The 18,224-nt window shown below is 37.2% G+C and overlaps 1 protein-coding gene across 3 annotated transcripts in view; it reads right to left on the minus strand.

The window, feature by feature from the left end:
• Positions 1-18,224, minus strand: part of htk (hat-trick) — a 564,009-nt gene that overhangs the window by 125,704 nt on the left and 420,081 nt on the right. For all 3 annotated transcript variants that reach the window (XM_067137785.2, XM_067137784.2, XM_067137786.2), the window contains exons 18-19: positions 17,181-17,737; positions 16,960-17,081 (exon numbers count right to left, since the gene is read on the minus strand). In XM_067137785.2, coding sequence (XP_066993886.2) covers positions 16,960-17,081; positions 17,181-17,737 — 679 coding nt within the window. The remainder of the gene's footprint in view (positions 1-16,959; positions 17,082-17,180; positions 17,738-18,224) is intronic.

Here is an 18,224-nt window from a genome sequence, read left to right on the forward strand (position 1 = left end):
CCACTATTAGACCCCCTCCCCCTCGCCGAAAAAAGACGAAGTGTGTTCACGGATCACGGTTGTCTGCGGCTTGGTCATTCCAGCTCTGGAACTTAGGACTATTAGATCGGCAGCGCGGTACTGTTTGTTAAAAGTGAAAAAATGCATCGTTTTTCATTTGATCGAGTATTTCATACGTTATTGCTTCTAATCGCGCCATTCCTACCAACGTCATTATAATAACATATGTTCATTTCACCTGGCAAAACCACTAAGACAGTCTTTCTGAGGATGTAAAAAAGCAGGTGGAAAGTGAGTGTCTGCCATTATAATGAAAACTCCCCAACCAGATTGTGACTGATGGTAGGCAAGCGGGCCTACCATTACAATGAAAATTCCTCAATCCAGTCTTCATATGAGAAACGACGTTTCGTGACTTCCCCGTCGCGTTTCTAGGGTAACGTTAAGAGCTATGCAATATAATATAATCTTGCTCACAAGGTGTACGCTACCTAACCTAGAATTCTGTATACAATGTAGAATTCCGTAGCGAAGCACGGGTACATCAGCTAGTTATATTAATAAAACCACCTTTCCAATACAATACAATAATTCCAATACAATAACAGCGTCTTATTCTGAAATAAAATATGGTTTTATAATGAGATTTATAACTTGTAATCTTCAGGGCTGCCGACAGTGGGATTCGAACCCACTATCTCCTGGATGCAAACTCATAGCCGCATGCCTCTAACCGCACGGCCAACTCGCCAGTCCATATCATTTAAATAGAGTTGGCATCATACTGGGTAAGCAAGAAAATAATGCAGTCAAGGTCGTCATTCCATTATAGAGTATCACTGATCAAAACCTTTTGATATAAATATCATACAAAAACATGATCCCTCATGTGACGGGACCGATGCTGATATTGAAAAGTTTTATGGAAACATTGATGAAGCCCAAAATAAAAAGAAAGCAGAAATAACTGTACTAATGGGATATTTCAATGCAGAAGTGGGAAAAGGTGTGTGTGTGAGGACATAATTGGCAATCATGGCTTGGGTGAGAGAAATGATCGTAGGGACAGGTTTGTTTAATTTTGTCAACAGGAGAGCTTTGTTGTGACAAATACCTTCTATAAATTACCAGCACGGAGATTATACACCTGGAAATCAAATGCTGAAATTGAGTGAAGGATCACGAGGAACATGACCGATTATGTTTTGATTAAAAAGAGATTCAGAATCTGCATTAAGTCAGTGAGGTCTTATCCTGGTGCTGATGTTTAATCGCATCATAATCCATTGGTCGCTGAAATTAAGCTAAAATTAGAGACAACCAAACCATTTGAAGTCTATTCAAAACAACTGTAATGTAAGACAAACAAATTAGAGAAAGCACATGGATGATTGATGAAATCCTTCATTTGATGGACCAACTGAGGATGGTGAAGAAGAAGAACTGGGATAAGTATAAACAACTCCAGAAAGTTCACCATATGATTAGAAAGGCAAAAATTGAATGGCTGGGTAATCAGTGCAAGGACATAGAAGAATGTGAATCTAAGCAAGATACTTTTAACAAGCACTAAAAGGTTAAAGAAACTGCAGGGTTACATACCAGGACAAATGGACTGTTATAACAATCAAATGAAGGTAATCACTGAACATGGAGAAAGAGTGAACAGCTGGAAAGTCTGTGCAACTGATCTTTTCCATGATAATAGGGGACCATGTCCTTCTGTTTCTGATACAGATGAAGGATCATTAATATCTTGCCAGGAAATAGAATATGCCTTCAAGAACTGCAAAAATGCAAAAGCACCTGAACCAGATGGTAAATCTGTATAAATATTAAAAATTCAAGAAGACCAATCACTGGATATCCTGATAAAGCTATTCAATCTGGTATACACAAATGGATCAATCCCTTCTGATTGGTTAAATCAAAGTAAACAATAGGTACATCTCAGAGATTACAAGCCATGTTCTCAAAATCTTCCTAAAAGTAATGCATGCAAGTACATACAGCAAATGTGAATCCTACATAGGTAGCAGTTTGGTTTCCATAATGAATTTGGCACCAGAGAGCCATAGCTTATTATTATTTATTTAGCGTATGGCAACACACTGGAATATACAACAATATATAAATCATATACTAAAATAACTAGGCCCTTATTACTATTAGACATGAAACAGAGTATACAATGACAATGTATGCACTTATATAGTGAGAGTCAATTTGTCTATCCAGTTAACAGCATCTGGAGTCAACGACAGAAAGTCGTTCAGATCTCCCGAATATGACGTAATATTACACTGCTGCACAATGTGTTGGACGATCTGGGGGGGGGGGGGGTGGTGTTGCTCCACAAACACAAGATGGATCAGAAATTTTGTTCCATTTGTAGAGGAAGTCATTACATACTCCATGGCTTGCACGAATCCTGTTGGCAGTTTTCCATGTACGTCGAGGTGGTTAAAGATCAGATTCTGTCAGATTCTGCATCTGTCAGTCCAGGTTCTACTACTCGGCTCTTCTCCTCAAGACCCCCTTGCAGCTGTGCTTTCGCCATCATCTTACTATCGGCCAGTAAAACTTCTGTGTCGGGTAGCATTACCCTTGCTACTCAGGGGCACATTCCAGGGTGTTGGGGCATGTCTTCTTCAGGATCAAGCCATAACACTGTACCATGTCAACAGTTGCTTCGTAAGCCCAGAGTGCATCAAGTTCCAAGATGACCTCAGCAGTGATGCCCAAACCCGTGCATATTTCCACCCCAACATCAGGTACAATAGCACCTCCCTTTATGAAGGGGATGGTGTCTCCAGAAGTCATCTCCAGTGCATAAGGGTGATTCTACTTCCCCCTCTGTCTACCCCTTGGCGATACCTAGTCTAGTGTCAGTAGTGCCACGGCACAACCTGTCTCCAAGCCACCTGTCCGCAATCAGACTGCTGCTGTTCCTCTTGGTGACGTCGTTCAGTGTAAAATGAGGAAATAGTAAGGTCCGTGCCAATGACCATTTCTTCTTGCCTGCCTGTACTCCATCCTAAGATGACTGCTACTACTGCACTGACAGTAGATTATCTCCCTGGAGCCTAAATGTCGATGGGCTTCACTCAGGTGGTGATGAGTGAACCACCTCATTCTCTTATCCCTTGACAGTTTATACACGCTGCCGATAGTCCTTCCTCAGATGGCCGCACTCACTGCATTGCCAGCAAATGATTCTTTTACACTCTCGGCATGCTGCTGGTGGTGAGCATTGCTCTGGTGGCGATTAGTGGATCTCTGGGTTATCGCCATCCCTGATGGCTCATACCCTAACTGACGACTAAAGTTCCTGTCAACTTTGCTGCTTCCATCCTCAGGGTCATTGTAAAGGCAACCTTAAGGCAGTGTTTTCAAACTTACTAAGCACAGTGGACCCCTTTTCCATGGATCTATATCCTGGTGGAGTCCGTCAAGTCATGAATGTAATAATGGGTCGAGTAGATTTTGAGGTTGATAATTAAGTGATTTCTGCTATAACTAACACAATTCAATCAACTGTTTGTATAAAATGAACTAGACAAAATGTAAATAATGACAATTCAAATTAAGCAATGGGTCTTTATCATCACTGTTTCTTGATGCAATTTTTCAGCAAATTTCTTGCTTTCATTAAAAAATACATTGGCCATCAGAATGATCCACATGACTTTCTTTAAGATGACACAGAAGTCTGACAGGTTTCATACATTTGATCAAGAGAATATAAATATATACTATACACTGAAGTTGCTGTTGTTGAAGGCACTAATCTGTACTGTAGATTTAAATCACAATTTTTCTTTGATTTCTTTCTTTTTTAGTGGAACTTCGAGACACAACAGGATGCACTTCCCAACAGCCTATAAAAGTCACCACGTTAGTCTTTAATCCACATTATGACGACATTTACGCCAACAACCATTAAATACAAAACTTGTAAAATGCTTGTGATTGTTGTGTTGAAACTTAACTTATAGTCATGAAAACTGTTGGAAATAATCTGATGAATTTGTAATTTGTGGCAACAAAAATTAAATGAATTTGTAACTAATGCACATCTAAAATAGTTTCCACATAAAAGGATCCTTCCGAAGGAAAGAAAGAATTTCCCTATCCATAAATATTCCTGCCCAGACTCCCAGAAAGAGCTTAGGGATGCCAGGGGGTCTGTGGAGCTGTCATAAGGCACCACTCCACACCGAGTATCAGATCTGCATTGTGAAGACCATCAACGAAGGTGTAAGCAGCCTTCCACTATGTGCTTCGATGGTAAGTCATTTAATGTGTTGGAGGCCAGCCATTCCACTTCCAAGGCAAATTCCTCCAGCGATTCACCTGCATATTGTATCCTCTTCTTCAGTCAGATTCGGAAGATGGCTGTCAGCGAGTGGTCACTGTATCCATTGAGCACCCTCACAATTTCTTCATACCAAGCACCTGGCTGAATGCTATGTGGCACCTTTGTCGTTCATCCATGTATCCCAGCAATGAGTTGTACGACCCTCTCCTCTGGTGTCCACATGTGGACAGTCGTGGTCTCGAACATCATCCACGATATGTTCCTGCCAGAGCGCGAGGCTTTTACTTTCACAACGTTGGTACTGCTGTTGCTGCAGGTACATCTTGATCTGGTTTCTAGGGTTGTCCTTCCCTGTGGATCTCTCCTCAAGCTCGAACACTGGACTCCACAATTTAAGGTATGGACTTGATCTTCCACAAAATTTATTGAACTACTATTTACAGTTAATGAAAAGTTCACTTGCATCTGAGTTTTCCACTCTACACAGTTTTTTACTCACAATTGTAATGCACACTTTAACCCCCTGCCCTCTCACCTTCTGTTATGGTGGAAGCCATTTCTTTTCAGTTACTTGACTTCATCTATAACTGTGACATTCTTCAGTCTGTCGGATAGATAAAATTAGAAAATTCCTAAAAAAAGGAACATTTAACAACAGATTATACCTGAAACTGGTATCATTTCCTGAATTAGTTTGGACAGACTGAAGAAGCTCACAGATACAGACACACATTCTAACACTAGCTCTTGCACTCCTGTTCTCCACACAGCTTCTCAAAGTGTAGTGTTGTTCCAGAACAGTTCATAACTAGTAAGGTTTGCTGAACTCCACGTAAGCAACAAACTCACTTCTGAGGAATGAATGCCTTGTCACAGGCTCGCGACTATCTGTTAACGCTCACTCATGATTGAAGTTCAGGAAGACCTTTTACCGTAATTACGCAACTGTGGCGACAGCTCTTACCCGAGTTGGAAATCACGTTTCTTTCAGAAGTGATGGCAAATACAGTAACATTTTCAGGTCTAGGAAAAATGTGATCATACTAAGCAGTAATAGCGAAAATTCCTTTGTAAAGTTCCATTCAGAAGGTAAAAATGTACTTATTGTTGAGGGGTACAGTGAAATGTAGCTAATATTTGTCGCACAATACGGCAGCCTATATCTGGATTAAGAACATAATCGTGTGAAATTGACTGGCATGGTGCATCTTTGTTACGTAATGCCTAGTTATGGATACGAAAAATGATGTAAAATTCCTTAATAATGAAGACACACTTAAAATCTGCCAGAAAGTGGACTGGCATAAAACATGCAGAGGACACGAATGTTGAAACTCGTACCTTCGAGTATTGACTCAATCATTCAAGTTGGCCAAAGTTTTGTTCGACTCAAAATGGCGGCCAAAGTAATTCCTTGCAGTTGCAGATGGTCGAGTGTAACCTCCAATTCACTGTTTAAGAGTCTGATGAGAAAAATTCAAAATAAAAGACTTTGTTAGCCCCCGTGCACAAGTTTTCATATATGTTGTCTGGTGTTTTTCACACCTTTCAGTGTACTGGTATTTGTTATTTTATAATCCCCAGCAGAAAAGATTATCATATTTGTTCCCTTGTGTTTTTCACACCTTTTAATACTTTCATCTTTAGAAATGGTAGATAGGCCAATAGTTTTCATAGTACCCGCGGATGCATGATGTAAAATGCCCTCATTGTTGATAAACTTAACCATAATGGGTATTTTATTTGATCCCGTATTGACTTTAAAATCTATTATAGAAACCATTTAAAATAGTTCATGTTGGGTCCACCTTGTTAATACACTTTTAATGATTGAAAATTATTTATTCTATCATACATGTTTCAGGAACATTATGCATTCCCTTTATCGGTGAAGTCAAATCAAGGAATATAAAAATTAAAAACCAATATAACAATATTTTTTAATTGGGAGAAGGTGAATTATAATAATGGGAAAGATTTGGTTATGTTAATAGCTGAAACCGAAGTGGCCACAGCTAACCTACCAATTGATGAACAAATTACTCTTAGACACGAAGTTAGTAGAACATTATCCAGTATGATAGAACATAATGTAGAAAACCATAAGGAGTTGAACAAAAATATTAAATTATTGAAGTAGATAGATAATAATAATAATAATAATATTGTTGTGATAAAAGCTGATAAAGGTAATACTATTGCGCTGATAGAAAAGATTATATTGAAAAGATTAAGAATTTTCAAACGAGCAAGAATTTCGAATTGGCAAAAAAAAAAAAAAAAGATTCCATATCATGCAGAAAAAAACTTAAATGAATTCTCAATAACAAATTTTTTATAAGACTCTAAAGTTATTAAGGGCCATTTCTTCCAAATCGAGTTAAACTGTGTATAAATTAAACCTGTTTAACTTTAGTACCTAGTTTAAACTTGCATCCATTTTCTCCATCAATTTCTGACACTCGCTTAGTTTAAACAACAGCTCGCCCGTTTAAACTAATGATGTCAAGTTTGCACTAGCATTGGTTGCACTGAAAGAATAGTCGAAGGCATGGTCGATTAAAATTGGCCAATCAGAACCGAGTAATTCAATGACCGACATTTTTGTATTAATATCAGCTGTTTGTGGCGAATTAATGCTGTCGTACGTAGTGAATAAAGAAGAAATTATCATTAGTGGTAAATAAATTGTTTACATTTGTGCGAAGTGTTGTGTCGTATAATTTTACCCATTGCTGTCTACAATTTCTTGGAACACACTTTTATTTCTTATTTTTCTCTATCATGCTGTACCATAAACAAGTACCGTGGGCCTAATACGTGTCTTTTGATGTCTGTATTGTCTTACGGAACACACAGGAACGTTTAAATATTAAAATCCTGGTCTTTCAGCAACATTCCTTTCCTCAGAAAATCAACATTTATGTGAATTTCAAGTAAACATATTCCAAGCATGCTCAGGATCTATCTCCTATTAAAATCCATCGCCCTCGGCCGTGATCAGTCTCACAAACCTCGGATCCAGCAGACAGACCACTGAGGATGTATTATTTGGAGATGTATTACTTGATTCTATATTCGTTTATAACATAACCTAGTTCGCGGTATGTTGTACTGTATGCATAATACTCTTTCTTCACCCTATAGCATTAATATTTCTATTGCTGGTATGCTGGCAATAGTTAGGATGAAACATTCTTAACTATAATTTATTTTATTACAAGTTTACTAGCAAGCACGGAACACTCTATTATTTTTCTGATCCCATTCTGATTAGAAATTGTATACCACCACCTCTCCTACCATGCCGGCCAACATTCCGATGGTAAAAATATTTTCGACAAACTGAATTCAAACAGTTTAATCATGCTTTCTGACGATGCTGACCTAACGCTTAAACGACCACAACCATTAGACACCACACGGAGAATGGACGTATTACAGCACTTGTGTACGAATATTTTTATGCTTCACATTACAGTATTCATGCCACCAACAGTATTTTATATAATATTATAAGGAGACTGCAATTGAAGGCCTGTGGTCCCCGATCTTAATGAGAAAAATGCCTGCTGCATAATATCTTAAAGCAACCAGAATCACTGCTTGTGGCGAAATAGCATTATTTCGTGCAGTTGACGTTTTAAATGAATCCTCCTTTGATACAAGACAATCCTTGCTGTTCACTTATGAATTATAAATCCATCAAAAAACTCTGTTACATCCGATTTTCCTAAATTGTAAACTTTAGTTGGAATACGGCTTCTTAACCTCACTTGCACATTTAAATTATTTCCTGTTTAACCAAAGACTTCAATAAATTCTTCCATTTTTCTAATGCTAATACTACGTTCTTATTTTAGTACATTTTCTATTAAAGTGCTGCAGTGCTGGTAGTGAAAACTAACCGTTCTACTAGGAGAATCACAGATACGTTAATAAAATGTCAAGAAGGTTGAATATAAACAGCAGTTTAAACCTACAATATAGAAGGTTTAATTTTGAACCATGTTTAAACTTGATACAAAGTTTAAACCAATATGGGGAAAATGAATGTTAGTTTAAACTCTGAATTAAACCAGATTGAAATAAACCTAGTTTAAACTCATTTGGGGAAAACGGCCCTAACTGTCTAGTTAACATGAACCCAAAATACCTACTTCAAGGGTGCTACCAAAAATTCATAAACAAGAAATTCCTATTAGACCAATAGTAAATTTTAGAAATAGTCTGGTATACATGACTGCCAAATTTATACAAAGATTTTTAAAAGAATACTTGAGTTTAATAACCAGATGCACCTATTTAATACTAGTGCATACCTACCAACTTTTAGAAATCAAAAATAGGAAGATTTTTTAAATTCTTGGATTTCATCAAGTGTTTTGCGCCACGGTCTCGGTAAAAAGAGGACATGATAAAAGGCATACATACCTACAATGCGCATTAAACTAAGAAAACAAAAACAACTGCAAGAAAATGTACCTAATAATCATTGTCATTTATGACTCATACATACGAATAGTAACATTTAGACAGATAAGTCAAGAACTGACTACAACTTACCAAATGGTGAAGAATATACACATGTAAACTGCTGTGTTTACTTGTTTAGCATTGAACTGGCAGCTAACTTTGCCCTCTTCAACAATGCACTGTCATACTGCTGCTCATAACACTTTCCACTTAGACTTCATTTGACCACTAATGGTTTACTGAGATTTTCATCATTCAGAGATGATCGGAATTGTGTCCTCGTCTTTTTTACCTGGCTGAACAATCTTTCACACTCGGCATTGCTGTGTGGAATTGTCAATATTGAGAGCATTACTTTTGCGATTCTGTCATATTTGAAACACACATCTGCACCTCGTATATCCCCTATAGCAGACCAAGAACAATCTACTCTTTCTTCTTTGCACAACAGACAATGGTAAATCCTCCACTTGGAGAGCACAAAACTGGCACTGTAGTGCATCCATTGCTTTTTGGTCATCTTCACCATCTTTCACTGGCGATATAACAGGAAACTTTGAAACAAAATACTTAATGGCATTGAAGGAAGAATCTGCAAAGAATTTATCTCAGCTACTTGAGCATTAACAAAAACATCACTATTTGAATTAAAGTTATGAATAATATAATCACAAACTGCAATAAAATAGTTCCTGACGTGCAAATAAAAGTTTTTCTTCTCCTCAGGTGCCAGATTTTCTACAAGACGAGATGTTGAACAGCCAATTACTAAATCATCAGCTTTCTGATTCTCTCTTGTGTGATAGACCACTTCTAAAACTGTAGGATATTTTTTTGTAATCACTGACTTAACAAAGCTACACAGAATGTCCTTCAATATGTCCGTCAGCATTGATCTTATGACATGAATGTGAGGTGTTTGTGACTGAAAAACTTTATTAGTTTTCTCAAAAGTAGGGATGATAATTTCCAGAAATGAGCAAAATACTTTATTTAAGTTTGAAGACAGAAAAAGAAATAGTCTCTCCTCTCGTGAAATACTGGCAGTGCAACTAGACTCCTTTACTTTCTTCACAGATGGAGATGAACTACTCTCTGCCTTCCATTTTCCATAAATAACAAAAGCTTGGTCTTGTACTCTACTGACACAAGGACCACGTTCCATTTCTCTATCTTCATGTGCCTTTAGCTTGGGAATTTGGAAATACTTCAGAGATGTGTCTGTGCCATTGGACCGCTTTACCTCATCCTTAAAATAACCTCTGAAGTAGCTTCCACTCTGAAATCAATCTTTCCAAACATTTCCTCAAGGATAACCAGCTTTAATATTTTTCTAACATCAGTTTGGTACAAAGCTTGATACATTTTGAGATGATCTTTTCTCTTCGAGCCTTTGTCTAAATAATAATAAATATCAATTAGCATCTCGTCAATTTTGACAGGAAGAGAGTCTGCACCCTTCATGGCAGCCAAATTAATCAAATGACATTGTCATCCCATAATAATAATGTTTTTGCACTGCTCTCTTAGTTTAGCAGCAACACCGCTTTTTCTTCCCATCATAACAGGAGCATTATCTGCGCTGGAAGCTATAGGGAGCGTGCACGCTACTAGTAACAGAGCGCTCTGGCGGAGTTCCGAGAATTAATACGGTGAGAGTGCGTTCCGCTTGAAGACCTGCTTCATAGTTACGGCAAAAAATATCGTTGCATCCTGTTGTCAAGATAAATATGAAGTAATTCTATGGAAGTTGTAATGGTGTACATATAAAAATACATTCAAACCTGATATTGTTGTCACAGGACGAAATGAAGAACAATATTGTAACTACCTTATATCTATGAATCTGTGAAAAGTCAAATTTCGCGAGTGAGATTTCCGGTGAAATTGACTGTGCTTTTGACAAACTATTGACAGGCAGCATCCGATAAGCAAATAAACAGGAATTCAGTTGGATTAAGTAGATAACACGTCATGTTGCTAAGCGAAGTTCTGATAAGAAAGATTTATACGAGTGGATTATGTGGAGGGGTTACAGTTCTACGTTCTTTATTATGGGTGGCAAGTAATTTGCTAGCACACAAGCTACGTAAACAATGTCGCTGATATACGGAAACGGATCTTGAGGAATATTTTTCAAGATTTTGAAAACGGTCACCCTGTGTATGCGTCTGTCAACATGAATTCACACACTTGCTACACTCTGAATTTGTAACACATCTTCTGTAAATCTCCCAATGTGAAGAAAAGGCGGCATAACAAACAAAGAATGATGTGACTGTGTTTTAAAACCTGGGAATCCCTTGTCGGCTAATGTAACGTCCCCTTCACTCAAAAGATTTAGGAAGCCTGAATTTTCAACAATAAAAGTATCATTAGTTCTTCCACCATAACAAGAGGAAACAAAAACAATAGTTCCGTTTGGGGCCGGCCACAGCTAATAAAAATTTAAATGTATAACATGACTTGTACGAAGAATACATGTAACATCTCTCCTCTGTTCTTGCTGGTGTTTCAGATTTCTTTTCTGTGCAATCTATTATAACCCGTGCATCAGGATAAAATGTTTTAAAAGCTCTAGGCTAAGTATTATTCAGGGATAGTTTGCTAGGCCACAAAATAAAATTAGTAGTGCGTTTCTTGACTACTCCCAGAGCAGTAAAAAATATTCGCGCAGCAGTAGTCCGATGTACACCAAATATGACTGCCAAGGCAGCATAGGTTATACCCAATTTCATTTTCATTAAAAAGAGTAAACAGACATCGTTATTACTTATATTTACAGACACTTTAGAAACAAAGAGAGAAAGTAAAAAACTGAATGTTTCAAATTAAACTGTGCCTCATTTTTTATGCTCTGGTATCCATAAAATCCTCTGCATATGTCCAAGGGGGTGTTGGGACCACAACTTTTATCAACCTTTTCCGAAAAATTTGGAGGTTCTGCGATTGACTAGCACTGTGTGCCTACATCATTCCCACTAAAAACACAAGTGAATTCGAAAGTCGTTGCTTCAATCTTAAATGCTGCTTGCATCGACTTATGTAGTTTTTCACACTCATTTTTCACAATAAATTCATGAGTTTCCTGATTAGAAGACGTATGTATATCTGAACATTTCATTCGTTTACTCGCTCTTAAAACCGGGATACATCACATTCTCTTTTCGGTTTCTTCTTATAGCTCTCATGAAACACAGATGGTATATATGATGGATGATTTTCAATATTACTAGGCTTTCCTCCAACAAAATGTTCACTGCAAATGACGGAGCATTTGGTGGGTTCCGATGGAGTTCCGTCTGCTCTGAAATGCAGGAAAACATTATTATTATTATTATTATTATTATTATTCTTATTCGGCGTTGACAAGACACGTGCGCATGGAAGGACATGAATGTAAACATACAAACTTACTGCAATACATAATTGAAATGAAATGTACTATTTCAAAGTGTACTTAAATGAACGTGTTCTTGACTTGGCATACCTGACATGTTTGAAATGTGTGATTTACGTCACAAATGAAATAAGGTAGCCTACAGTACTTACTTTAGCCAAAACCCACTTCCTGCATCTGTCCGATTCCTATGGACAACCAGGAAATGTGTGAAATGTAATTCCTTTCCATGCGTGTTTCTTTGTGTGTTGTGGCAGTTCAAAGCATAACAGTTTCTATTTTATTTAGGCATTTTGATACACCACCACCACCACCACCACCACCACCACCACCACCACCACCACCACCACAATTTCACACCCACAGTTACACAGCCTCGACTGACCGCTCAAGACAAGATCACCAAAATGTTACCGATTTCTTCCGCTAGAGGCGCTAAGAGCGGCCGTGCACGCTCCCTATACAGTTTGCCATCGGAACGTCATATCTTTTCAGAACATCCAGGAGCAAATTAGCAATATTAATACCAGTAGAATTGCCTTCCAAATTTTCTATGGATAGCAAACAATTTTCAATCTTTTTCAATTCCTTGTTGAAAAACAAGACGACAATAGGATAGAGCTTACTATCTTTATCATTGCTACCATCAGTTGAAATCGCAAAAGGTTCAGTCTTTAAAGTTTGAATCACCTTACTATCTGTACCACGGGCCATTTCATTAATTATGGCAGATGTTTTTGTTCTAGCACATGCATACTTCTTCGCAATGTCTGAATCTGGGAACATCTTTCTGAACAATGGCCCTGTGTGATCAGAACAAGACAATGCAAGGTTATGTTCGACAATGAACGCCGTGAACAAACATTCTGCTAGAGTGACTGCATCATCACCTACAAAAAAATTACTTAATTTTTTGTTCCTCTTGAGATAGCTAGCACTATCTTTGTGTTTCTGTGTGACACAGTGAGCTACAATATCAGTTTTCCCTCCATGCGAGATATTTATATCACACCGACACACGGAACAAAATGCATAATAGTTTCCTTTATTAGACTGTAAATGAATAGAAATTCAGTTTTATAGGTATCCCTGAACACTTGGAGATAATGTTTGTTATGTTTGTAGTCATCATGTGAAGAGAAAATACCACAAACTGTTACCGACATAACTCTCTGCATTACATTGAACTCATTTAAATGATGAACTCTGATCAACACAAAAGCACTGAAATACGCAAAACTACCATATGTAAAACAGACCAATATGTCTCGTACATTATTGACATATGACTTTGACAGGGGGAAAAGCACAGAATCGCAAGAACAAAACACGTGGTCTAAAACTACAACGAAACTACGCACAGAAACGAGCGCACGAACCACACAATAACAAACTCACTCTTTCGTCCCGATCAACGGAGTCCCTAGCGGTCGCTAGTGCGCATGACCTTCTCTGACTCGTAGGACGATTGCCGTCCCGAATTCCCACCTGAACAGCACATACGCTGCTGTAGTGAACGGGAAATATGATACACGAAGGTGACTGATGATCCGCCCGCCAAATAAAGCATCAAATAAATATGCTTAAAAATGAGGTTGCGTAAATTACGCAAGCACATAAGAATTTGTCCTAGGGGAAGAGTACTGACCGTACTGGAGGTTATATTGGTCAAAAATAGGAAGAAATAAAGATAAATCAGAAAACCGGAAGGCGAGTTAAAAATCGGAAAGTTTCTGGGTAAATCGGAAGGGTTGGCAAGTATGCTATTGACTTTTGTAACAGGATCAAAAACATTGAGCTAACAGACTACTAAATGATGCATAGATTGGATATCAAAGATATGTACTCCAACATTCCTATTGCAAATACCATAAAAATACTAAGAAAGAATTTAATGCAACACCGCAAATTAAGTAAGGTGGAAGTTGAAGAATTTTTAACATTACTAGAATTTACCTTGGAAGATAACTATTTTGTTTTCGACAACAAAATTTACATACAATCTAAAGGCCAAGCAATGGGTTTGCTGGCTTCAGGTATTTTAGCGAACATATTCATGGATTACATGGAATACAATAAAATAGTGGATAAAACAGATGGATTGATTACACGGTAAAGATACATCTATGATATATTTGTTGCCATTGATGCTTTCACGGCCCGTACTTATAGACATGATACTGTATAGGGTTTTGGGCTTATGCCGTGTCAAGAAAATAAGGTGAAATTCTTTACGTTTCGCAGAGAACTGTGCTCTGCATCATCAGAAGAAATCTCGACTGTCCACGAGAAAGGCTTCTTACAGAATGGCTTTTTGAAATTTAGAAGTTATAATAGAAGTGGATATGGTACGTTCATTCGTCACCAGATGGCTAATTACTAGAAATTCTGGACATTTTGATTTTCAAATTTTCATAAAGTTACTAATACAGATACTGTACTATTATCAGAAATGACTACAATCACCCAGATCAACATACAAAGGCAACATTGTACAGCTAAATTAATAGAGCTATGAACATACCTATGTCTAAGAAGAATTATAATAACGAGATAAATATAATCCACAAAATTGCTCGTAACAGAAACTCCAGAAATTTATTAATAGAATGATAAATAAAATGAAAAATGAACCAAAAACAACTTAAGTTAAAGAAAAACAAATCTGCAGTCCTTACTTTTCAAAATAAGCACTCTTATCAACTGGCAAAAATTTTCAGAAAAAGGAACATCAATGTCGCATACAAAACTGATAATACTAATAAGATAATTTTCAATTCAGATAAAAGAGAGAATGAATGTATTATTAATAAGTCAGAAATTTACAAATTGACATGCCAAACATGTAGGCAATGATACATAGGACAGTCTGGAAGAAGTTTGGCTATAAGGTACAGTACAAAGAAAATGTTAATGCAGTCAAACATAAAAGATATTTGGCAATGGGAGAGAATATGGTTGAAATGAATCAAATTTACGGACATTTCTAATGACATGAAGTTAACACATTCAGCAAACAGGGAAAATTCATGAATGTTTTTAAAAGTTTAGAAATTTATCTTGCTAAAAAAAAAATGAGTTTCAATCAGGTTTAAATGAAAGAAGTACAGAAGAGAACCCATTGAATAAACTAGCATTTTATCATTTAAGGAAGAAAAACTAGATCTTAAATATATTTAGGTATTCTCATTCAATTAATCAAAATATTAAAATTTTATGTAATGATAATTTTCATAATATTTCACTAGCTTGTTTATTCATTGATATGGTGAATCAGGATACAATACTTCTTCATTAGACTTCAAATAAAAAAAATCAAAATCTCTTTATTTGCAAATGAGGTGTCTACCTCGGTGGCAAAGGGAATGCATACTGTTCCTGAAACATGTATGATAGAATAAATAATTTTCAGTGATTAAAAGTGTATTGACAAGGTGGATCCAACAATCTATTTTAAATAGTTTCATTAGTAGAAATGCCCTCATGTCAGAAAAAATTTTATCTAGTGTTTCCATATCCCTGTTGGATAGTTTTTATGCGTATATTCATTGGTACATTTTCTTGCTTAACACTTTCTTTTTCCTTGTCCTCTGAAAACAACGTCTAAACGAGGTTTCACTGTATAGGTCTTTACCATAATAAAACATCAAACCTTGAACGAACATATGCTGTATTGTAAAGATAATCAATACGATAAATTATAACTAACTCTTACACAAAAGAGTTTTTTTAAATTTATTTTTTGCTAGTTTCTTTATGTCGCACCAACACGGATGGGTCTTATGGCGACGATGGGATAGGAAAGGCCCAGGAGTTGGAAGGAAGCGGCGGTCGTATATGAAGGTACATGCCCAGCATTTGCCTGGTGTGAAAATTGGAAACCACGGAAAGCCATCTTCTGGGCTGCCGACAGTGGGATTTGAACCCACTATCTCCCGGACGCAAGCTCACAGCCGTGTGCCCCTGACCGCAGAGCCAACTCGCCCGGTACACAAAAAAGCAGCACAGTCTCTGGTTCTATCATATGAACCAACAGTTAACCTCCTCAGTCCGTATGTAGCATATGTTCTACATGTGGTTTTGTCTACTTACAATAAAACAAAATAATTTAAGGAAAAAAAGTAATAATGGTAGGAAAGTCAACTCTGAGTCCTGATGTAGCATATATGCTACACGAATAAAACAACTTCGTGAAACACACTAATTTTCTATGGTGAATTTTTAAAAATTATTTGAGCAAAATATAACACATCGAATGCATTAACAGGCTCGGGACTGAAGAGGTTAAGACCACTTAAAAAAAAAAAAGACTGCATAACAACTGATCACAATAATATTTTTTGATCAACTTCCTGAATACCACAACATCATGACCACCGAAAACAATAACACAATGCAATGGAAGCAACCTTCTGTCACTGAAGCAGCATCTTGAACTGGCAGGAGTTTCAGAACATATTTTAAGTTCTATAGTAATTGACTTAAAATTAGGAGAAACAATTAACTGATCAGAAGGTTGAAAATACGGTAAAAAATTGGGAGACTCCTGCCAAAATCAGGGGAGTTAGTAGATATGAGTACTGTGTATAAATATTTAGCATAGTGGGTCATCTGCTTAATACAAGTTTTTTTTTTTTCCACAATCCCATAAGAGCATTTTCTCAGGGTTTTGCTGTATTTCAAAAGCAAAATATTTGAAACAAAACATATTATGTTGATATTACTTTAAAGACACAGTTAATAGTAGTATTACATTGCTCACCATCTTCACTGTAGTGATCCACCTTTGTACCTTCAGCACAACTATCCATATCTATCTCAAAGGAGTCCCTGTGAGATTTGGTGCTTTCATTATCCAGTGCAGGAGACATGTCACCATGTTCCCTAAAAAACACAACAAAAGGCATGAAAGAATAGAAATATAATTTTTTCTGTCATACAAATAAATATTTCAACTTGATCTGAAAAGTAACTAATACTTACTCTCTAGGAGAGCCAGATATAGTGGATAAGGTACTGTCAGGTGTAGTAGGTGGTGTATTGTCCATAACAGGAGCAGCTTCATTAGAGTTTCTCTTAGATACACTAGGGGAGGGAGGCTGCACAACAGATGGAGGGGAGGTCGCACACAAAGTCACAGGTAGGATGGGTGATTGCACACTTGGCACGTGTTCTTGCACAGAAACGGTCGCTGGCACCACTGTATCAGAAGGCTCACAATTGCTGCCTGGAACACTGGCAAATGGCATTTCGAGAAGAAGAATTTTCTCATCTTCAACTCCTTCATCAGCACATGTCTCAGGAGCCTGTGTGGGACTTCCAGGAATAGTCTCTTGGCAGAGTAACGATCCGAGGAGATTGCTTTCCGATTCTTCTTCTGACTTCACCTCTATTTTTATCTCCTCGCACTCTTCGCCCACTCTTGTTAGAACGGGCTCTTCCAGAACCACAATACCCTTGGTTTCTTTTACTTCTGGCAAGGGAGCTTCAAGAATAATCACTGGAGGCTCAGGACCAGGATCTGGATCCGGATCAGGTTTCTAAACACAAAGAAAACTACCCTCATAAATATGAATTTACAAAATGGATTAATAAAATTTAGTGCAATTAATAAGACAACCTAAAAGAAAAAAAAAAAAATCAATGCGCATATTATTACAATCGATCATGATCTGCCCCTATCTTAAAGTTCACAAGAGACAAAATCTTCCAACAAAGGTTGTGTATGATCTGCAAGCTGAAATCTCTGTTGTAAATTAACCCATTGCCATACTTTGACGAAACCGTCTGTCCTGCGATCGTAAAGTGGTAACATACTTTGACGGACACTTCCGCCCTTGTGTACAGAACATTTATAAGTTCATTATCGCGATTAGTTGGTCAGAGAAATTTATTTTGTTTGTTTTGCAGCCTTCCCAATAGATTTCAGATGATACCTGAAGCTATTTTCTTTGTGTAAATAGTAACTCTGAGCTGAAATATGGAAAATAAAAAGCACCTAAGTTTGACACTATTTGTGAACAATCA

Source organism: Anabrus simplex, chromosome 1, assembly GCF_040414725.1.
Source record: "Anabrus simplex isolate iqAnaSimp1 chromosome 1, ASM4041472v1, whole genome shotgun sequence".
In the NCBI taxonomy this organism is placed as follows: Eukaryota; Metazoa; Arthropoda; class Insecta; order Orthoptera; family Tettigoniidae; genus Anabrus; species Anabrus simplex.